The sequence below is a fragment of the Dunckerocampus dactyliophorus genome, chromosome 1 (assembly GCF_027744805.1).
Source record: "Dunckerocampus dactyliophorus isolate RoL2022-P2 chromosome 1, RoL_Ddac_1.1, whole genome shotgun sequence".
NCBI classification, from domain to species: Eukaryota; Metazoa; Chordata; class Actinopteri; order Syngnathiformes; family Syngnathidae; genus Dunckerocampus; species Dunckerocampus dactyliophorus.
The window spans coordinates 9,711,998-9,735,214 of NC_072819.1; the positions used below are offsets into that span (position 1 = coordinate 9,711,998).

Genomic DNA, 23,217 nt, shown 5'->3' on the forward strand with positions numbered 1-23,217 from the left:
TTCTGAACCCATCTTTAAAAAAAAAACGACTGATTGTTATGTAGAATGTTTCTATGATTCCAAATAAGGGACCTATGTTGTGTTTGTAAATTAGAGACCAGGATAAAAGAACTTGCCTACGGAAGGCTGATCATTTCACTGGGAGTTTGTCTACGTCATATTTTGCAGCTCAGAATGAATTTTAAACCACCAAAACGAGAGAAAATGTAATGAGGTATGAAATTCCAAATTGAGACTGGATTTTTAAGGAAGGACGGAGCCCAATTAATTTTAAAAGTATAATTAAGCGCAGCAAAGTCTAGAAAATTAAGCCCCCCCGTGCTCACAGTCATTCATAACAACTCATTTCTTAATGTAAGTCTCTCCTATGAGTTAATGTTTTTCTGCATTTGTTACATCAGGGGTCACCAACGTGGTGCCCGCGGGCACCAGGGAGCCCCCCACGACCACATGAGGTGCCCCCAAGCCTGCTTTTCATTCAGGTTTTCAGTTAATAATGAAAGAACAGTAGAAAGAAATGCATTTTGAAATACAAAATGTGAGTTGTGGACACCAGCATTTTGTTCATGTTCTGGTAAAACAAGCATATTCACTTTGTTTGGGTTTAAAATAAGCCCTGAAAATAAATGTTACAAAAATGAGTAGCTCTTGGCCATTTTCATTTCGTAAAAAAATGATGAAAAACCATGGTGACCCCTGTGTTACATCATCATGTGCAAATATTATGCAAATTACACGATAAGCGTCATCTAGCGACAGCCAATAGACATTCTTCTTACTGAGACGTTGGCAACAGTATGCATGGCACATACGCACACAGACCGCCAGTTTTGGAGACACTGTAGTACTGTACTTTTCCCGCGTAGTCCGGATAAAAACGCACTTGCCAATTGTTACAAATATTTTATGTGAAGAGATTAACGCAGAGATTAGGTGACAGTTGAATTCATGTCAGGATAAACTCGATAAACTCTGAAGCTCCTCAGGCTAGCTTAGCTTGCTGGCTGCTAACAAAGAGACCCGGAAGTTATCAACACATCGCTAAGCCGAGATCAAGTGTGAGTGTAAAGTGTCGTGATTGTGTGAAAATGTGTAAAATACAAATGCTGAGAGCGCTGGTGAATCAGCGACTAAGCGCGGCTGTTGAAGAAATATTTGGAGTGTTAGAAAGAACGATAGCAGAGTACGAGGAGGAACTTTGTCGAACAAAAGAGGAGAACGAGCGACAACGTCAACTACTGGACGCTGTTTTCAGGGAGCCTCGAATTGTGTTACACAGAGCAGGTTTGTTTCATTCTCACATGTTTATAATCTTGGTGTTTGTTCATTTGTTCACACTGCTCATGTAAAGCTTTTCTACGTGATGGTCCATTTTCTTCATGAACGCTACATATCCATCGTCGGTGATGTCAGTGTGGGATGGATACTTTCTTGACGAGATACATATTTTTCCATTCTCTACTATGCTTATGTTGACAAATACGTTTGTTTTTGTTGTTATAGTGTTATTTTGTTACTTTGTTGGTATTGTATTGTAACATTGTATCGGATCGATACCAACATTTTCAGTATCGCCCACACTCTAGATGAGGATGATCCATAGCTTTGTCGTTGAAGAAAATACAGTACAATTACATGGCGTGCGAGCTCTCATCAATACATGAAATTAATTTGTTGTATCTTTAACTTATAAAAATGGAACAAAACATACAGACTCGGGCTTGACTTCAACACAGTTTGTTTACTGTAAGACAGGGGCAATTTCAAACAGTTTGAAATATACTGTACAGGGGGCTGCTAGGAATTCCGTGGCCCATGGAAAACAAATCACCTTGCCCCCCATGGCAATCACTGTGGGCAATCACTTTTTCACACAGGGCCATGTAGGTTTGGATTTTTTTCTCCCTTAATAATAAAAAGTTTCATTTGAAAACAGTGCATTTTGTGTTCGGTTGTGTTGTCATTGACTAATATTTAAATTTGTTTGATGATCGGAAACATTTAAGTGTGACAAACATGCAAATCATGAAGGGGGCAAACCCGTTTTCACACCGCCGTGTGTGGCAGCAGGCCTGTCACGATAACAAATGTTGCTGGTTGATAACTGCCCTACAAATTATTGTCCATAATCGATATTATTGACATTTTTGGAGACAATTTTTTCATTAATTATATGGCATAATAATGAGAATAGATTGTACCAAAATTAATAAACTTTAATTTCTAAAGAGTATTTAACATTGTAATTGGAAGCTTTTAAATAAATTAAACAAACAACATAATAAATTAAACAAAAAAAGACAAAAAAATAAACTCAATGAAAATAAAATTGACTCTGTCTCTGGAAAAAAAAACAATCCAATAAAAAACAGGCCCACGCAGATAAGTAGTGTATTGTTGAACTAATGCATGGGGTCATATATGAGCTGGACAACATATCTGTGGTGGCAGAGTAAAATGCAATGTTTCTGATGTCCTTCAACACGTCTTCTTTCACTCAGTTATACAGTTCAGGAATTGGCGTTTGTGACATGTTGTCCAAGTACGTTCTCCCAGGCAATTCGTACAGGGCACATATATAAACAAACATTCATACCTATGGACGATTTAGAGTTGCCAATTAACCTAACATGCATGGTTTTTTTTGGAAAGTGGGAGGAAACCGGAAGACCCGGAGAAAAACCACGCACAGGGAGAACATGCAAACTCCACACAGAAATGCCCAACGGAGATTCGAATCCAGATCTTCCCGATCTGCTACCATGCTAACCACTAGGCCACCGTGCAGGCCTGAAAGAGAGATGAGACGAGGAATACAAACATGTCAATTAGGCCTGTTGGTGTGCTGTGCCATTTTTTCCCCACACATGGTGTTGTGTGTTCCTCCCAAACAATTCAACTTTGGTTTCAACATTTGTGGAACATCTAAGTGCTCTTTAGCACTCTGCTCTGCATACTTGACTACTCCAAGTGTCAGCTGGATGTACCCTGACTGTTGTGAGGGACACTGATGAGATCCTCAGAGACATTGTCAGAACATACGCTGGTGCAGCACAATGCCTTACTTGACGGAGCAAAGCTGGACTTTGCTAAAGCATGTCTTTGTCTTCTTGTGTCCTGCAGATGTTAGTCAAGAACATCTTCCCCTTGAGCAGCAGGAGTGGAATTCCAGGATGGAACAGGAAAAGCCACAGCCCCTCGTGATTAAAGCGGAAGAAGAGGAGCAACAGCCCCTCAACATTAAAGAGGAAGAGGAGGATTGCAGCATCAGTCAAGAGGGAGATCATCTTGAAGGACTGGAGGAGTTCCCAGTGATTGGTGTTCCTGTGAAGAGTGAAGATGATGAAGACAAAGGTCAAAGTGAGGAGAAGAGAGAGGTGGAGCCTCCAAGCAGCAGCTCCACTCATCACATGACAACAGAAGCTGATGGAGACCACTGTGGAGGATCACAAGCAGACAACCTCTTAGCTCCACTATCAGATAGTGACGACATAACGTCACACTCTCCTGACACTGATGATGAAGACTCTGAAGCTGATATGACATGTCACACTGACAACACACGCTGGAAATGCTCTCAATGTGACAAAACTTTTGGTACCAAGGGAAATCTGACCAGACACATGAAACATCACACAGGAGAGAAACCTTATCCTTGCACGATGTGTGGTAAAAGATTCAGTCAAAAAGGTGATTTAATAGCACACACCAGAATACACACAGGAGAGAAACCTTATCCTTGCACAATGTGCGGTAAAAGATTCAATCAAAAAGGTGAGTTAAACACACACACAAGAATACACACTGGAGAGAAACCATTTCTTTGCACGGTGTGTGGTAAAAGATTCAATCACGTAGGTGTTTTAAATAGGCACTCAAGAATACACACTGGAGAGAAACCTTATCCTTGCAGCGTGTGTGGTAAAAGATTCATTCAAAAAGTTGAGTTAAACGCACACACAAGAATACACACTGGAGAGAAACCATTTTCCTGCGCTGTTTGTGGCGCAAGATTCGCTTGGGAGTCAAATTTGAAAGTACACACAAGAACACACACTCGAGAAATTGTTCAGTGTGTGGTCAGCGATTCACAAATAGTGAAAACTTGACTGAACACAAAAGAATCCACTCTGGGGAGTGACTTCAGCATTTTTGAAAATATGGGAAGTATGAATAAACAGGACAGTATTACTGTTTAAAAAACTACAGTTGTGCAAGAGAATGACTTCTTACGTTGTTAAATGACATTATAATGAAATGTTTGCAATGTGTGATGGAAACCTTATATTTTACCATTGGGCCAATTGATTTGAACAAATAGAGTATTTCTGCTAGTACGTTAATGTCAGACTAATTTACTAGAAGAACAATCTATGCTTTGTTATGACTATTTGCTTCAGGCTAGAGACCTCCTGTCTCCAAAAACAATGGGCTTCATTCATGAAACGTTCTTTCGCACAAATGTGTTCTTAAAGCCTTCTTACGAAGATTTTTGGCATTCATGAAACGTGTTCTCAACTCACAGTTCTTAGATGTAAGAACAAATTCTACGAACGCTCAGGAGGACTCTTACGCACAAGCAAAGCTTGCACTTTCAATGCGCAATCGCCCTCATGATGGATTTTGCAACCTGATCCCAAAAAATGTAGTGCAAATAAAATATCCCAACAATTATTTATCATCAAAACAACTAAAATATACTCCATGGATAAATATATATTCAAATCCCAATTCATCAAAAAAAAGTAGCTGGCTGGACGTGCGCTGCACAGAGAGAGAATGTAAAGGGACCATTAGATTTATTTGCTTCAGGCTTCCCTCTCTGTTCTTGCAGGTGTGCAGGATCATCAGAATAACATCGCAATGAAACGTGGTGTGCCTATTGCGCACGTAGCACCCCCAGATAACGACATGCGCCCCCAGCCACGTCTTGAGCCAGAGCACGGGGCTGCTGTATTAATTAGGCAGCGTCTCATCAAATGTAACCACAGAAAAAATCAATTGTCACACACAAACTATGTATTTTGACTTTATTTTTCCATCATGATTGTGTAAATATTTTCTAGAGTTTCTGAAATGGTTTGGTTTCTGATTGATGGCCCACCTCCCGTTTCCTCCAGATCCCTCCGGTGAAGTCTAATCTTTTTTTTTGAGTCTATTTTAAGTCAAACCACTTCTTTTTAACCTCTGCGGTGGTGCGTTTCTCCGTGGAAACGGCATTTATGTTTCCTGCAATGGTGCTCCATGCCGACTCTTTTTGGATGGCCTGATGACCGGTGGATACACGTGAAAATAAGGTGGTCTTGTGTTCGCTCACTCCTTGTAAAAGCACCTCTATTTCAGTAGAATTGAAGTTTTTCTTTCGTTTGTTGTCCAGCTGCTTCTCAGTCTTGCCCTTGCGCGTTGCCATCTCCGCCTCCAGCTGCCTGTTGCGCACGGCACATTTTTGACCTTATATAGGAAATAATAGGCGGTGACCTATGCAAATTAGGCCTCACATGCACGGGCATCCCCGTTGGCATTCATCAACCTAAGAACACCGGTGCGAACGATTATCCCTACTTAAGAACGTGTCGTGAATGTGGCGCAGTTTCCAACCCGCGCCTTCTTAAGTACACTTCTTAAGAAGACTTTTAAGAAGATGTTCGTGAATGAGGCCCAATGTTCTCTAATGTTGTTTCCACGTCAACAGGTTCTTATTAATCCAGAATACGTCCTTGTCCTGATAACGTTTGTATAACTATGCTTCTGTCCTGTCCTTCGGGGGGGTGGGGCACTTGCGGCAGACTCCCAAAAGTCTGTTTCAATCTCCTCTCCTTCTGCAGAATAAATATGATAAAAGACAAATTTGTCGGTTATCGTGGTCAGTTTGTTTCTTCTCTCCACCAGAGCTAACGTGAATTTTCCACCACAAATGTTTGTTTCATCTGTCACATGCATGAATGCACTTGTCTTATTTTAGACTTGACAATTGTAGATTTGACCCTTCATCATTTTAAATGGGTTTGCAGGGTTTCCCCTAGGATGTGTTTGAAGCTGTGGTGGTGGGCTGCATGGTAGGGTGGGCTGCTTGGTAGGGTGGACCGCCGCCGCTGCTGCGTCAGTAATTTATTTTTAATTCTAACAAATAAAAATTGTCATGACTAAGTTCAGAGTCCAGGGTTATGGTAGCACAGGTGTATCCAACTTCCAGCACTATTAAAGCTACACTCAACAAAAATATAAATGCAACACGTTTGTTTTTGCTCCCATTTCTTTGGGATGAACTCAAAGATCTAAAACTTTTTCCACATACACAATATCACCATTTCTCTCATGTTTGAATAGAACACTTATAAAAATAGTGAGAGGTGAAGCCAATATTCTTTGGTGAACAACTCACCATCAGCTGGTGAGCTACTGCTAGCTTACGAGCTACCCGTTGGAGAAACCCAGTGATCGATAAAGCTGGACACACTACGTGTTCATGTTGAACAACGTAGACACACAACTAGTGTTTTGAAGACAAGCCATAAGAATTAACAAGAGCGAGATTGTTAAGTGACACTTTAAAGAATAAGTTAGCATGTACCCCATGAAAGCAATAGCCACTTGTAGCTTGCCTGTGGGACAAAAACGAGCTAGCGAGCTGCCGCCAGAGAGGCAGCGCGAACCAGGCAAAATGTGTAAACAAAGATGCCAGAAAGTCGAATGAGATTGAGATGTGAGCGATCACACGCGCTGGCATAAATAAACTCTGCCTGTGACAAGCTGTTGTTAGGTACTATTTTTCATTCTCTCTATAATAAGAAACAACGTGAACGCCAACACAACACCGGTCGCCTGCTTTTATCTGGTCACACATGCGCAAGAACCAGCAGGACAGACGAGCAGTGGTGCGTGTTTATCAATGTAAAGCACCGTGAAACGTTTTCATTACACTTTAAATTGTTTTCAGGCTAATTGTGGTCAATATGTGCGTAAATAATAAGGTACAGTATATATGCATCTATATAGCATTTATATCCATTCATACAATATATTACTTAAGTTTCAAGTTAAAAAAAACCTCCCCCATAATATATCCCCTATATTATTTTATTTATGCACCCACATAAAATATATTATGATATTTGTAGCTATATTTTTTATATTTACACTTAATTTTCTTAATTTCTAGATAGATACATACCTAAAGAAATCATCCCCAATTCAAGCATTCAGTCGTTATATTGCACAGACTAAACAGCTAGAAAGCTTATGAATAGAAAAAAAGATATGCATTAAGTGCATTAAAACACACACACACAGATATGTAAACATTTTTCAGTTAACTTAGGAAGACACAAAATAGTTTTGTCCACTATGTCTGTTTATTCTGACTATACTGCATTGTCTTCACTGTGGATATATTGGGAGCTGCCATTTTTCAAGATATGTTAAAAATGCATACAGACGCTCTAATTGCAGGCCAGATTGCAATTACATAACTACCGAAGTCTTCTGAAGGTGTTCCGACGGGGATGTGAACCCGGATTACCTGACTGTGAGGCCACCGTACAGCTAACATCTCTTCTTGTCGGCATGTTAGTTGTGTTGGTTACTTCTTCATCGGTCTGAGCATTTCAACAAGCAAATTATACGTATAGTATAGTTATTATCCGTATCGTCTTTATACTCCATAGCGAAATCTGAGGAAGACCCGGAGGAATCTGTGACGGCCTTCATGGCATGGCAGCTCAAACTCCCAGCGGACGTCATCCGTCCATCACATAACTTTTCAAATGTAGGATTCTCAAGTCTGAAATATGAAAAGTGTGTACAGACAAACATTGCAAACATTTCATCATAATGTAATGTTTGCATGTTAGCTTTTTTTTTTTTTAAAGATACTGTCTTGCTTATTGATACTTCCTGTCCTTTCAAAAATGTTTTCAAGTTACTCCTCAGTGTGGATTCTTTTGAGTTCAGTCAAGTTTGTGCTATTTGTGAATTGCTGACCGCCCTCCCATGCAGCCCACCACCACAGCTTCAGAAAATCCTAGGGCAAACCCTGCAAACCCATTTAAATGATTAAGGGTCAAATGTACAATTATCAATTAATAAGAACAATAAGAAAAGTGTGTTCATACATGTGATAGACGAAACAAACATTTGTGGTGGAAAATTCACATTAGCACCGGTGGAGAGAAGAAATAAACTCCTTGACAACAAATTTTGTCTATCATATTTATTCTGCAGAAGACAACTGAAACAGAATTTTGGGAGTCTGCCGCTAGTGCCCCCCCCCGAAGAGCAGGGCAGAAGCATAGTTATCAGGACTTATTCAGACGTATTCTGGGTTAATCAGACCCTGTTAACGTACAAACACCATTGGAGAAACTTGTTTCTGGAGACTGAAGGTCTCTGGGCTTAAGCAAATAGTCATAACAAAGCATAGCTTGTTGTTCTTATAAATTAGTCTGACACGTATATTATGTATATGTATATACACAGTATATATACATATATATATATATTAGCAGAAATACTCTATTTGTTCAAATCAATTGGCCTATTGGTAAAATATAAGACTTCCATTACCTATTGCAAACATTTCTTCATAATGTCAATAAAGTAAGAAGTCGTTCTCTTATATAACATTTGTTTTTTTAAACAGTAATACTGTCCTGCTTATTCATACTTCCTGTCCTTTCAAATATGTTTTCAAGGTACTCCTCAGTGTGGAGGTCAAGTTTGTACGATTTGTGAATCACCGACCACACACTGAACGATTTCTCCTGTGTGTGTTGTTGTGTGTGCTTTCAAATGCGACTTCTGAGCGAATCTTGTACCACAAACAGAGCAGGAAAAAGGTTTCTCTCCAGTGTGTATTCTTGTGTGTGCGTTTAACTGAACTTTTTGATTGAATCTTTTACCACACACCATGCAAGGATAAGGTTTCTCTCCAGTGTGTATTCTTGCGTGTCGATTTAAAACACTTATGTGATTGAATCTATGACCACACACCGTGCAAAGAAATGGCTTCTCTCCGGTGTGTAGACTTATGTGTGTGTTCAACTGAACTTTTTGATTGAATCTTTTACCGCACATTGTGCAAAGGTAAGGTTTCTCTCCAGTGTGTATTCTTGTGTGTGTTATTAAATCACCTTTTTGATTGAATCTTTTACCACACATCGTGCAAGTGTAAGGTTTCTCTCCTGTGTGTATTCTTGTGTGTGTCATTAAATCACCTTTTTTGCTGAATCTTTTACCACACACCGAGCAAGGAAAAGCTTTCTCTCCAGTGTGCATTACTGTATGCATTTTCAAATTTGACTGCCGAGAAAATCTTTTACCACAAACTGAGCAAGAGAAAGGTTTCTCTCCTGTGTGATGTTTCATGTGTCTGTTCAGATTTCCCTTGGTAACAAAAGTTTTGTCACATTGAGAGCATTTCCAGCGTGTGTTGTCAGTGTGACATGTCATGTCAGCTTCAGAGTCTTCATCATCAGTGTCAGGAGAGTGTGACGTTATGTCGTCACTATCTGATAGTGGAGCTAAGAGGTTGTCTGCTTGTGATCCTCCACAGTGGTCTCCATCAGCTTCTGTTGTCATGTGATGAGTGGAGCTGCTGCTTGGAGGCTCCACCTCTCTCCTCTCCTCACTTTGACCTTTGTCTTCATCATCTTCACTCTTCACAGGGACAACAATCACTGGGAACTCCTCCGGTCCTTCAAGATCCTCTCCCTCCTGACTGATGCTGTAATCATCTTCTTCCTCTTTAATGTGGGGGGCCTGTGGCTCCTCCTGCTCCATCCTGGAATTCCACTCCTGCTGCTGAGGGGGAAGATGTTCTTCCCTGATGTCTACAGGACACAAGAAGATAAAGACATGTTTCAGAAAAGTCCAGCTTTGCTCCGTCATGTGAGGCATTGTCCTGCACCAGCATATGTTCTGACAATGTCACTGAGGATCTCACAGCAGTAAGGGTACCTCCAGCTGACACTTGAAGTAGTATAGTATACAGAGCATATTGCTATTATCCATAGATGGACAGATACATTATTTATCTCCAGGAGAAATTCACAAAGATATTTACAAAAAGCGCACTTTGATGTTCCACAAATGTTCCACAACGCCATGTGTGGAGGAATATGGCACAGCACACCAACATCAAACCTTTATCCCGACTGCAAAGCATAGTAGAGAGAGCATCATTGTATGGGCGTTTTTACTGCCTCGGGGCCTGGTCAACTTCCTGTCATCAATGGAAAAATAAAGTTGATCAAGTTTTCACAAGTTTATCAAGATATTTTACAGAAAAACTTGAGGCCAGAAATGCAAAGCTCTTAATATACCGGTCGATCTACGTTCCTACCCTCACCTATGGTCATGAGCTTTGGGTAGTGACCGCAACGACAAGAGCGCGAGTACAAGCGGCCAAAATGAGTTCTCTCTGTAGAGTGGTTGGGCTTTCCCGTAGAGATAATCTGAGAAACATTGTCATCGGGGAGAAACTCTGAGTAGAACGGCTGCTCCTCCGCATTGAGAGGAGCCAGATGGGGTGGCTCGGGCATCTGGTCAGGATGCCTCCTGGACACCTCCTTGGGGAGGTGTTCAGGGCACATCCGACCGGAAGGAGGCTTCGGGGAAGACCCAGGTCACATTGGAGAGACTATGTCTCTCAACTGGCCTGGGAACGCCTCGCGATCCGCCGGGAGGAGCTTAGGCTGCCTGCTTAGGCTCTGCCCCCACGACCACACCTGAGATAAGAGGAAGAAGATGGATGGAAGGAACAGGATGACATCTCTCCAACAGTTGAAGCTCAAAAGAGGATGGGTGTTGCAACAGGACAATGATCCAAAACACAGAAGCAAATCAGCAACAGAATGGCTTCAGAAGAAGAAAGTACGTGTTCTGGAGTGGCCCAGTCAAAGTCCTGACCTCAACCCGATTGAGATGCTGTGGCATGACCTCAAGAGAGCTGTTAACACCAAACATCACAGGAATCTTGCTGAACTGAACAGTTTTGTAAAGAGGAATGGTCCTAAATTCACCCTGATGGTTGTGCACGTCTGATCTGTAACTACAGGAAACGTTATTAAATCCTAGGGTTCGCTTACTTTTGCCTCCCTGTCCTGTGATTGTTTACATGTCATGCATTTATCCACCGAGCTTCTGTGTTGCTTAGCCTTCTTTTATGCCTCTTTTATGCGCCAGTCAATGTCATGTCATATGTGCCCTGCCATTGGCTGGTGACCAGTTCAGGGTGTACCCCGCCTCTCGCCCAAAGTTAGCTGAGAGAGGCTCCAGTATACCCCCCGATCCTCGTGAGGATAAGTGGAATAGAAGATGAATGGATGGAAGATGAAAACATTATTTGTGTGATATTAGTTTCAGCAGACTACATTTTATGACCAATTTATGCAGAAATATAAGACATTCCAAAGAGTTGACATTCATTTTCCTTCCACTGTACATAAGATTTAAAACTTGAGAAAATGTCGCACATTTGTTGGAGACAAAGGAAAAAGCTCTGTTTTTACAGTAATTGTACTGTATTTCCTGTAACAACAAAGCAATGGATCATCCCCAGGTCGACTATTTTAGTGTAGCGATGGGCGATACTGCAATTATTATCGATCCGATACGATGTACCAATGTATATATATATATATATACACACACAAATATATATACACAACAATATCAACAATATAACAACAAAAACATACATATGTCAACATAAAAACAGTACAGAATTTAAAAATATGTATCTCGTCACGCGAGTACTGTTGACACTGACAAGACCCCTTCATATCGATACGTTGATGTGTACAGTTCATCAAGAAAAGCGTAGAAAAGCTTTTTATGAGTAGTGTTTAATGAACAAACAGAAACCTTATGGACATGAGAGAGTAAGAATGAAACTAACCTGCTCTGTGTAACACAACTTGAGGCTCCTTGAAAACAGCGTCCTGTAGTTGACGTTGTCGCTCGTTCTCCTCTTTTGTTCGACAAAGTTCCTCCTCGTACGCTGCTATCGTTCTTTCTAACACTCCAAATATTTCTTCAACAGCCGCAGTTAGTCGCTGATTCACCAAGGCTCTCAACATTTGTATTTTTACACATTTTCACACAATCACAACACTTTACACTCACACTTGAGCTCTGCTTAGCGATGTGTTGATAACTTCCGGGTCTCTTTGTTAGCAAGCTAAGCTAGCCCGAGGAGCTTCAAAGTTCACCGAGACGAGTTCAGACCAAAACGGTTTCTCTTTGTCACGTAATATCTGTGTCGTTCACATTAAATATTTGTAAAAATTAAGTAAAGTGTGTTTTTCTTCGCAGACTACCCGGAAAAAATGTATGTAGCACCAAAACTGCCGTCTGTATGCGGCATGCGCATGCGCCTTGCACACTGTTGCAAACTCCTCATTAAGAAGAGTATCTATTGGCTATCCTAGAATTCTGTTGATGACGTAAGCGTCTACTTTGTATATATTTGCACATGACGATGCAGGGGTGTCAAACTCAATCGCACAGGGGGCAAAACTCAAAGCCTACTTTACCTTATGGGCCGAATTGGATCTTATCCACCCCAACAACTAACTTTACGTTAAAGTTAACACACCTAAGGACCACCTCTAACTTTTTAACAGGTGGTTAACTCTCAAGATGGAGTTGGCGGCTTACGCTGCCTTCGTGATGCCACACTCTCATGTTACTTCACACTTTACTGTACATTGCAGCGTTTCAGCACATGGCAAATTCTTTATATTTGCAGGGCAGAAAAACATGCTTTTAACTGCCTAGATTTTAAAGGAAACTATTTTACTGAGCCATGTTAAGCTTGCAAATTCTATCTTAGTCACCTTCAAGAACAAATATTTTGATGGAATAATTGTACATAGAGCTATTTGAGGCTTTATCGGCGTCACAAGATTGTATTTTTATGAACTTGCAATTTGAAGCGATAGTTACATTATTTTAAAAGGTTTCTGGAGGAATTGTAAGTATAGTGTGTCTGATGTTGTACATAGTCTTCTTGCCTTGGCAATGTATTGAAAGCTGCGTGTTGTATGGAAAGGACGCTGACGGAAAAAGCTCCGTCTACTACGACCGGAGTTTTAAACCTTTTGTGACTTTTGGTGAACACAGTTTGTGATTACAACTTGTGCTTACAACTCTGCAAGTGAGAGAAGAGACTTCTGCCTCAATTCGGACCAGCGAGTGGACTAAACTCACCAAAACAAACGTTAGCTAGAGCCGACAGCCGTTAAAGGCAAGTTATCACGCTAGCCGCGGCTTGACAGCTGCACACGAAGCTGGATTTTTTAAACATCTTGGAGTTATTCTGTGGAGATTTCTCTGGCTAACAAGGACTAGTGAGACACAAACTCGCTGTTATAACGAATATTAATCACCGAAGGCATTACACCACAAGTTAACGGCTAACTGACGGCGTTGCCAAGCAACGCTAACAATGCCAAAGACTAAGGGGAGAAGAAGCGGGTCAAGTGGCGGCTCCAGCCGTTCAGGTCAAAGCTAGAACTGACCCCTGAGTCGCCGAATTCTGGAGGTGCCAGTGTCGTGCAACGGAGAGAAAACAAAGGAGAGCGACTGAGAGGTCTGACTTTGTTGTTAGCAACGGTTTTGTGATGCAAATGTATTACTCTTTTGAACGTACAGTCAAACCTGTCTTAGTGGCCACCTTTATAGAAGGGCTACCTGCCTAGAGCAGCCACTGAAAAATCCCCCCCAGCAAATTTACATGTTATAGACCCTGTATATAGCAGTCACCTGTCCAACGCAGCCAGCAGCCACCCATTTTGTCTCCCTTGGTCAATATCTGCCTGCGTATAGCAGCCAAATTACCAACTCAAGTAGAAGCTTCATGCACCAAAAAGTTTTGTTTTTCAATCAATGAAGGCGTCGTGTGTAGACTTTAATTACTGAGTCCTAGCTCAGTCACAATCATTCACAAGATCCACACAAACTGTCAGTTGTTCCACATAAAAAAGCCGTCTTCTTTTGAACTTGCTATTTCCTGGTCAAACATGTAACTTTAAGAGCATTTGCACCAAAACATTACCGCAAAGTAGGCTGGGAACAGGACGTGCTCCCAGCGACGCTACAATAAAAAAAAACATATGCTAGCATGCATGCGGCAGCGGGAGCAAAACTGAGTTCGGTTGTACTTAACTGAAGTATTTTATCAGTTATCAGTTATTATTAAGCCTGTAGCTTCCTTTTAGTAAGTAAAAACCTTGGCTATGATTGCACTACATTGTCATGTAGACCTACAAAGTACACTTGGAAGAACAAGAGGTGAATAAATGTATTGCAACTGATGTGAAACTGATGAGGGGTAGGATTAAATAAGCTTTGCTTCTTCCTACTCCTTTTTGGACATGCAAAATTGTAAATTGTACTATGTGATGTGCTACTGTTTGACTCATGCATGTTCAGGATTAAAACCATGAACCATGATAATAACAAGCCTAGTAGTGCTGTACAACTTTTATCAGCAGTCCGCAGTGCCCTCTACTGGTCAACATTATTATTTTTTTCCCCTTTTTTTTCCCCTCGACTGGTCAACATTCAAACTGGACGCCAACCTGTCTATAGAGGCCACCTGTCTATAGCAGCCACTTTTGCAGACTCCCTCTAGTGGCCGCTATAGACAAGTTTGACTGTATATTGTTTTGAGAAGCCAAACAAATGTATATTAGCAGAAATACTCTATTTATTCAAATCAACTGGCCTAATGGTAAAATAAGATTTCCGTTGCACATTGCAAACATTTCATCATAATGTCAATTAACAACGTAAGAAGCCGTTCCTTTGCACAACTTTATGTTTTTAAACATGAATACTGTCTTGCTTATTCATACTTCCCGTCAAATATTTCTTCAAGTTACTCCACGCTGTGGAATCTTTTGTATTCAGTCAAGTTTGTACTATTTGTGAATCGTTGACCACACATTGAACAATTTCTCTAGTGTGTGTCAACTGCGAGTTCCGAGCGACTCCTGCACAACAAACTGCGCAGGAAAAAGGTTTCTCTCCAGTGTGTATTCTTGTGTGTCTACTTAAAACACATATGATTGAATCTATCACCATACGCCTCACAAAGAAATGGTTTCTCTCCAGTGTGTATTCTTGTGTGTGATATTAAACCATCTTTTTTACAGAATCTTTTACCACACCGCGCAAGGAAAAGCTTTCTCCCCAGTGTACATTACTGTGTGCACTTTCAAATTTGACTACCGAGAAAATCTTTTACCACAAACTGAGCAGCTGAAAGGTTTCGCTCCTGCTTGATGTTTCATGTGTCTTTTCAGATTTCCCTTTGGTCACAAAAGTTTTGTCACACTGAGACCATTTCCAGCGCTCCCATGCAGCCCACCACCACACCATCAAAACATCGTAGGGGGAACCCTGCAAACCCGTGCAAATGATTAAGGGTCAAATGTACAATTGTCAAGTCTAAAATAAGTGTGTTCATACATGTGACAAATGAAACCAACATTTGTGGTGTACATTCTAAAATACACGTCTCAGTAGAAAATTTATAACGATTTACAATCAAACATCACAACATCAACATAACATCAACATAACACCACACAGCAAAACACAGATTAAAACATGCAAAACAAAAAGAAAACGCAGCAACCAGGTAACAGTTGTGTCTTTACTGGAGATCGGCATTAAAAAAAAAGTACCCTCCGTTTTGAGAGGCTGTTTCTGTTTTTCCTTTCTGTTATGTGAACTACTAATAAACTTGGTTCTTAGTTTGTTAATTTCAAATTGACCATCACTTCATCAACATATTTTATCTCTGCCAGCAGCCCTCAAAGTCTAGACAGCATAATAATAATTTTTAAAAATGATTAAAAAACAGCAATGATCTGGACTCGCCTCCAGCCTCCACCTTTTATCTTGCAGTCAGGACTATACTTGTTTATCACGCAACATTCTCCCATCACACACTCTGACACACTGGCACACTGACTATGAGTCCAAATGAGGCTTCAGTGTACCGAGTAGTATTTAATGAAGATTAAGAAACATGGAATCACGCCTCGCGGTTGTGTGATTCATGGATGCGTACAGCTCCACTATGCTCTCTTGCTCTCACTATGCTGACTGTACAATGACCGCTTGTGACTGCTTTGGAGCGGGGTGGACCAGCGGAGCTGCTCAGTAAAAACAGAAGCTCGGAACAATACGTGCTTTCACTTTTAAGCCCCCAAATACCAGAAAACTCCAACGACGCTAGAAAAAGTTGCTAGATTTGTCGCTATTAGCTTCTGAGGTAAATATGACACCAAGAGGGATTTGAAGGTTGCCAGATTTAGCGGCAAAGTCGCCACGCTGGCAACACCGGTGCTGTGTGTGTTGAACCACGCCCCTCCGCTGCTCAGCGTGGACACAGAAATGCCGCCGTACATCTTGACCAATGATATTCGCCTTTAACAGAAACACAAAGAAAAAAATAATCTGCTCCCAATGAGAGCACATTCTTAGCGGATCTTAGTGCAAATTCATCCGCAACCGACACACCAATAGTCTCTAGCCTCAAGGAAAGAGTCATCACAAAGCATAGTTTGTGCTACTAGCAAATTAGTCTGACATTAACGTATTTTAGCCGAAATACTCTATTTGTTCAAATCAATTGGTAAAATATAAGATTTTCATTACACACTGCAAACATTTAATCATAAAGTCAATTAACATATCTATGAGAGGCGGGGTACACCCTGGACTGGTCGCCAGCCAATCGCAGGGCACATATAGACAAACAACAATTCACACTTACCATTCATACCTATGGACAATTTAGAGTCGCCAATGAACCTAACATGCATGTTTTTGGAATGTGGGAGGAAACCAGAGTACACGGAGAAAACCCACACGCCCAACATAGATTCGAACCAAGATCTCCTGACTCTGTGGCCAACATGCTAACCACTAAGCCACCGTGCGGCCTCTTGCACAACTTTATTTTTTTTTAACAGTAATACTGTCTTGCTTAGTCATCATACTTTGTCCTTTTAAAAATGTTTTGTTACTCCCCAGTGTGGATTGTTTTGTGTTCAGTCAAGTTTGTACTATTTGTGAATCGCTGGCCACACACTGAACGATTTCTCTAGTGTGTGTTCTTGTGTGTGCTTTCAAATGTGAGTTCCGAGCGAATCTTGTACCACAAACTGTGCAGGAAAAAGGTTTCTCTCCAGTGTGTATTCTTATGTGTCTATTTAAAACACTTACATGATTGAATCCATGACCACACACCGTGCAAAGAAATGGTTTCTCTCCAGTGTGTATTCTTGTGTGTGTGTTCAACTCAACTTTTTGATTGAATCTTTTCCCACACACTGTGCAAGGATAAGGTTTCTCTCCTGTGTGTATTCTTGTATGTGTTATTAAATCACCTTTTTGGCTGAATCTTTTACCACACATCGTGCAAGGATAAGGTTTCTCTCCTGTGTGTATTCTTGTGTGTGTTACTAAAACACCTTTCTTACTGAATCTTTTACCACACACCGCGCAAGGAAAAGCTTTCTCTCCAGTGTGCATTCTTATATGCACTTTCAAATTTGAATGCTGAGAGAAACTTTTACCACAAACTGAGCAGGTGAAAGGTTTCTCTCCTGTGTGATGTCTCATGTGTCTGTTCAGATTTCCCTTGGTAACAAAAGTTTTGTCACATTGAGAGCATTTCCAGCGTGTGTTGTCAGTGTGACATGTCATATCAGCTTCAGAGTCTTCATCATCAGTGTCAGGAGAGTGTGACGTTATGTCGTCACTATCTGATAGTGGAGCTAAGAGGTTGTCTGCTTGTGATCCTCCACAGTGGTCTCCATCAGCTTCTGTTGTCATGTGATGAGTGGAGCTGCTGCTTGGAGGCTCCACCTCTCCCTTCTCCTCACTTTGATCTTTGTCTTCATCATCTTCACTCTTCACATGGACACCAATCACTGGGAACTCCTCCAGTCCTTCAAGATGCTCTCCCTCCTGACTGATGCTGTAATCCTCATCTTCCTCTTTAATGTGGGGGGATTGTGCCTCCTGCTTTTCCTCTTTAATGTGGGGGGGTTGTATCTCCTCTTCTTCATCTTTAATGTGGGGCAGCTGTGTCTCTTCCTGCTCCATCCTGGAGTTCCACTCCTGCTGCTCAGGGGGAAGATGTTCTTCACTGACGTCTGCAGGACACAAGAAGACAAACATTTGTTTTAGAAAAGACCAGCGTTGCTCCGTTATGTGAGGCATTGTCCTGCACCAGCATATGTTCTGACAATGTCTCTGAGGATCTCATCAGTGTCCCTTACAGCAATCAGGGTACATCCAGCTGACACTTGGAGTAGTATAGTATACAGAGTAGAGTGCTGAAGAGCACTTGGATGTTACACACATTTTGGGGACAGATGAACCAAAGCTGAATTGTGTGGGAGGAACACACAACGCCACGTGTGGAGGAAAAATGACACAGCACACCAACATCAAAACATTTTCCCAACTATGAAGCATGGTCGAGAGAACATCATTGTATGTGCGTGCGTTACTGCCTCAGGGCCTGGAAAACCTCCTATCATCAATAGAAAAATAAATTCACAAGTTTATCAGGATATTCTTCAGAACAAATTAAGGACAGAAAGGCAAACTCTCAAACGCAGAGAATGGTGGCTTCTTGGCGTGTTTTGGTTGTTTCCTGAACTTGTTTTATTTTTTGCCCTTATGATGGACTATCTTAGTAATAGCATTTTCCAAATTACATATATAAACGATCAGTAGTATTTATGAAGTATAAGAGATATCACGAGATAAGAACATGACCACACCAAGCACCATGGGAAGTTTTTAGCCACATATTAGCCACACCAGTGTATAAACCGCAGGGTTCAAAGTTTCAGAAAACAGTAACAAAGCTGTGGTTTACCACACCTGAGCTCAATTTCTGTAGCCACTCCCAGGCCTGATTACTGCCACACCTCTTCCTGCCTGACAAAGTGAAGTAGACCAAAAGCTAGACATCATGCCGAAATCTAAAGAAATTCAGGAACAAATGAGAAAAAGTAATTGTCTTGTCTAATTCTGGAAAAGGTTATACAGTCATTTCTCAAGCTTTAGGACTCTGGCAAATCACAGTGAAAGCCATTATCCATAAATAGCGATAACATGGAACAGTGGTGAACCTTCCCAGGAGTGGCTGGCCAACCAAAATTATCCCAAGAGCACAGCAACAACTCATCCAAGAGGTCACAAAAGACCCCACAACAACATTCAGAGAACTGCATTTCCAATTTCCAAAGCACCGGTGGATAATCCCAAACCTAAAAGGGGCTTAAGCAGGGGAATTTCATCTTCATCTCACTGGCCTCAGTTAAGGTCAGTGTTCATGACCCCACTATAAGAAAGACACTGGGCAAAAGCGGCCTGCATGGCAGAGTTCCAAGACGAAAACCACTGCTGAAGAAAAAGAACATTAAGGCTCATTTAAATTTTGCCACAAAAGAACATCATACCAACAGTAAAATATGGTGGTGGTAGTGTGATGGTATGGGGCTGTTTTGCTGCTTCAGGACCTGAAAGACTTGCTGTGCTAAATGGAACCATGAATTCTGCTCTCTACCAAAAAATCCTGAAGGAGAACGATCAGCTATCTGTTCTGAAGTAATAATATTTTTTTTTCTGATATTCCCGCGATCGACTGGAAAATTCCCAAAGATCCACCGGTGGATCGCGATTGACGATTTGGAGACCCCTGCCTTACAGATAAGGTGAGAAGCAATGTCATCCGGGAACTCAGAGTAGAAGCGCTGCTCCTCTGCATTGAGAGGAGCCAGAGGAGCTAAAGGCTTACGAGGAGACAAACGAGCAAATAAAAAACAAAGGCAATGCCGCCATAAAACAAAGAGAGAAAGCGTGGCAAACGTAAGCGTAAGTAGTTGACAAATACACACTCAATGCTCCGCTGTTCTGGTGTCCGCTCGAGCGCTACGCCTTCTGTGTAATGCAGTACACGCCCACATTAAGCAATACAATTAACGTCTCCGAAAACGTATTCACACTGTGATTATGAGTCCGTTTTGCATTGCAGGTGAAATTGACTGCAGATGTCAGTAAAATTGTGTAAATGTAACTCTATCAGACAGCATAACTCTTTCACCTTGTAGATGTGTATTTATTAGAGATCACCCGATACCGATTATTAGTAGTTAAGGATACATAACTATAGTTTTATATTGGGATTTCCTATCCTATTTCAGCACTCGTTATCCACATTTGGTGATCCTGAAAAGTGATCGACCCACAGACCTCGGCAAGTACAACCATACAACAAAATATATCATAACTTAAAATCTGTTTTAAAAGTCAACAGAGTAACCATTTACATTTTTTCAATAATCAAAAAGTCCAGGGAAGAAAGTCAAGTGTCGTATTTTTCATGTAGGCCTAGCTCTGCAGCGCAGTATGATTCGTTTTCACATCCCACCAACAACAAATATAATACACCTTGCTAACATCAATGACAGTAATGTAAAAAATTCACCAACATCCACTCCATATTTGAGAATCTTGTCACACAAAACAACCTGAGCACACCCTGGATATCTGTGAGCGGCATCAGACATGCACACTGTAGTATCGCAACTGTCCAAAACCTGAGAAACCTGAGATCTTCATTCTGTCATATTTTGTATGGCCAGGAGGATTCCACAATGTAGCTTTTTTTTTCTCAACCTCAGAAAAATCAAGCCGTGGAACTCTCTCACAGAATTAACCATCTGAATCTTGTAGAAAACCCCTAATTTCTGATTTCATTTTCCATTTCTTTTCTTTTTTACAATTTATATTGTTAATTAGGCATACTTTCATTTTCTAATTTGACTTTCACGTTCTGTTTTAAAGCAGCCTGTTGTGACACTGTTTTATCCTGGAAATTTACTTGAAATTGATCCCATATTTGTGGTATACGTTTACTTTTGAACAAAAAAAAGGTAAATTACCTCTCAACCGACCTTCCGGTCCCTTCTGCGACACTTCCTGTATCTGGTGTGTCCGGCCATCAAAGTAAAAGCACGGCAGTAAACACTTTCACAGACATTCACTTCACATTCCACACGAACTGGCTTGCTATGTTGGCATGTTTTTTTTTGTTGTTTTTTTTTAGCGAAGCTCGTTCTTATTCGAAAAAGAAAAATATCAGCCAGTCTTTTTTTTTTTACCTTAACATGGTGAGAGGATGTTGCATTGCTTGCGCGTTAGCTTCGCCATAATACGGGGTTAGCAAGCAACATTTAGCTCTCTTAACTCCTGCTGCAGCATTAGCCATACGCTCACCTGCAAAACAGTGGCATGTACCATTAACGCCCTGTTCATGAATTGATTGGCTGCGCAACTACGTACCAACAGCATCTCATCGTTGGCTGGACAGCTTGTTCGTCACTGTTATTTTGTTCCCGCTTGTTGTCGCCTGTCACTCACGCAGTTGCATTGCAAAACGATACAGAATAAACTGTTATGTGTTTATTTAATTTACAGTTCAGGTTGGAATGTATTTTGTGTGCAGAGAACGCGAGAGCAGTGCGGGATTGTGGACGCACGCAACTGAGAGGGAACATTGGACAAGACCGCTTGATATCGATACGATGGATATGTGGAGTTCGTGAAGAAAATGGAGCATCGCGTAGAAAACCTTTTTATGAGTAGTGTTTAATGAACAAACAGAAAGCTTATAAAGATGTGAGTGTAAGAATGGAACTAACCTGTTCTGTGTAACACAACTTGAGTCTTCTTGAAAACAGCGTCCAGTAGTTGACGTTGTCGCTCGTTCCTCCTCGTACTCTGCTATCGTTCTAACACTCCAAATATTTCTTCAACAGCCGCAGTTAATCGCTGATCCACCAACTCTCACAGCATTTGTATTTTACACATTTCCACACAATCGCCACACTTCACACTCTGCTTAGCGATGTGATTGGTAAACTTCCGGGTTTCTTTGTTAGCAACTAACAAGTTAAGATAGCCCGAGGAGCTTCAAGGTTCACGAGTTTAACCTGAAATGAATAAAACGGTCACTTAATCTGTGCGTCGTTCACAGTAAATATTTGTAACAATTGACAGGAAACTACCTGAAAAATGATACTTATGTCCAAACCTGTCTGTGTGCGCATGCGCCATGCACACTCTTGCCCACGCCTCAGTAAGAACAGTATCTATTGGCCGCCCTATCGCTGACGCCATTGTCTAATTTGCATATTATTTGCACATGGTGTAACAGAGGCTGTAGGCAAAAAACAACCTCGTAGGAGAGACAAAAAAGTAAAAACACCTTAATTACGTTTAGAAGTACAAATCAACTTGATTCTTTGTTTGTTGATTTAAAATTGGCCTTCATTTCATTAAAATAAAATAACTTTCATACCCCCCCAGGACAATTATTTTGTTATTGTTGTTATGAGTTTTTGCTCTCTTCTGAACAAGCATGTTTACATAGATAGCATTGGCCAGGAAACATAGCTAGTACCGAAAACACAGCTGAAAATGTGTGTCAAACGAACACGCCAGAACTAGGAACAAAAAGGCCCAACTCTGAGACCTGCTGTCGTTTACCTGATCCACTATTTTGCGTCTTTTGTTTGCTTGGGCTCCCAAAGATCTGCCTCAGAGGTTACCCTTCAACACAATATTGCGTCCATAATAATAACAACTATGTTGACGTAACTATTCATGCCTCACCTGTAACACAATATCGATATACCGTTACAATAACGCTTGTCTTGATATGCAGTCAACTCTTACACTGTAATACCAAGTGCGACCAGTAGATGTAGCCATAGGTTCAAAAAGGTGGTTATGCTAAAGCCTATGAAGAAGACGTACTTATTTTTGCTTTTATTTAAGTAACAATACACTACAAACATGTAACATATGACAATAAACGTACAAGAAGTACGAATAACAAAATTAAAAAAAGAATAGACATGATCAATAAAGTATAGCTCAACAAAAATACTAAGGTGTTCATAAAGTTCCATTTTAGGCACAGCACTAGGGTTTTCCATGAGCCCAAGGTCCTCTACCATCTTGAGGAGGTTCACAGCAGTCTTTCTTTTCATGTGTTTAAGTGATGAAAAAAGACAAGGCAATACAATTTGGAGTAGTCTTTGGGAATGTAATTTTGTGTATTAAAAAACTTCCCTAATTTTTTTCCATGACTGTATGACTGCTGTTTTATTGTAT

At 40.9% G+C, this 23,217-nt stretch overlaps 3 protein-coding genes across 3 annotated transcripts; 1 reads left to right on the forward strand and 2 right to left on the reverse strand.

Annotated features, from left to right (window-relative positions):
- Positions 1-798: 798 nt before the first annotated feature.
- LOC129194211 (zinc finger and SCAN domain-containing protein 2-like) lies at positions 799-5,858 on the forward strand. Its single transcript, XM_054799300.1, has 2 exons — positions 799-1,284; positions 3,124-5,858. Exons 1-2 carry the CDS (start codon positions 1,089-1,091, stop codon positions 4,107-4,109), a joined length of 1,182 nt encoding a protein of 393 aa, XP_054655275.1. The 5' UTR covers positions 799-1,088; the 3' UTR covers positions 4,110-5,858.
- Positions 5,859-8,339: 2,481 nt separating this feature from the next.
- On the reverse strand, positions 8,340-12,483 carry LOC129193971 (zinc finger protein 501-like). The gene is made up of 2 exons (XM_054798854.1): positions 11,897-12,483; positions 8,340-9,827 (listed from the first exon to the last, which is right to left on the reverse strand). The coding sequence occupies exons 1-2, from the start codon at positions 12,075-12,077 to the stop codon at positions 8,710-8,712; spliced, it is 1,299 nt and encodes a 432-aa protein (XP_054654829.1). The 5' UTR covers positions 12,078-12,483; the 3' UTR covers positions 8,340-8,709.
- Positions 12,484-13,931: 1,448 nt separating this feature from the next.
- Positions 13,932-22,135, reverse strand: LOC129194635 (gastrula zinc finger protein XlCGF8.2DB-like). Its single transcript, XM_054799897.1, has 2 exons — positions 21,741-22,135; positions 13,932-18,176 (listed from the first exon to the last, which is right to left on the reverse strand). The coding sequence occupies exon 2, from the start codon at positions 18,124-18,126 to the stop codon at positions 17,071-17,073; it is 1,056 nt and encodes a 351-aa protein (XP_054655872.1). The 5' UTR covers positions 18,127-18,176; positions 21,741-22,135; the 3' UTR covers positions 13,932-17,070.
- Between the last annotated feature and the right edge of the window lie 1,082 nt (positions 22,136-23,217).

What these genes read in the sequence shown, in the direction of transcription:
- LOC129194211 (XM_054799300.1), top strand. Translation starts at nt 1,089, where the DNA reads ATGTGTAAAATACAAATGCTGAGAGCGCTGGTGAATCAGCGACTAAGC. An exon ending in AATTGTGTTACACAGAGCAG is followed by an intron (nt 1,285 to 3,123) that starts GTTTGTTTCATT and finishes TGTGTCCTGCAG; the next exon opens with ATGTTAGTCAAGAACATCTT.
- LOC129193971 (XM_054798854.1), bottom strand. Translation starts at nt 12,077, where the DNA reads ATGTTGAGAGCCTTGGTGAATCAGCGACTAACTGCGGCTGTTGAAGAA. An exon ending in AGTTGTGTTACACAGAGCAG is followed by an intron (nt 9,828 to 11,896) that starts GTTAGTTTCATT and finishes TGTGTCCTGTAG; the next exon opens with ACATCAGGGAAGAACATCTT.
- LOC129194635 (XM_054799897.1), bottom strand. Translation starts at nt 18,126, where the DNA reads ATGGAGCAGGAAGAGACACAGCTGCCCCACATTAAAGATGAAGAAGAG.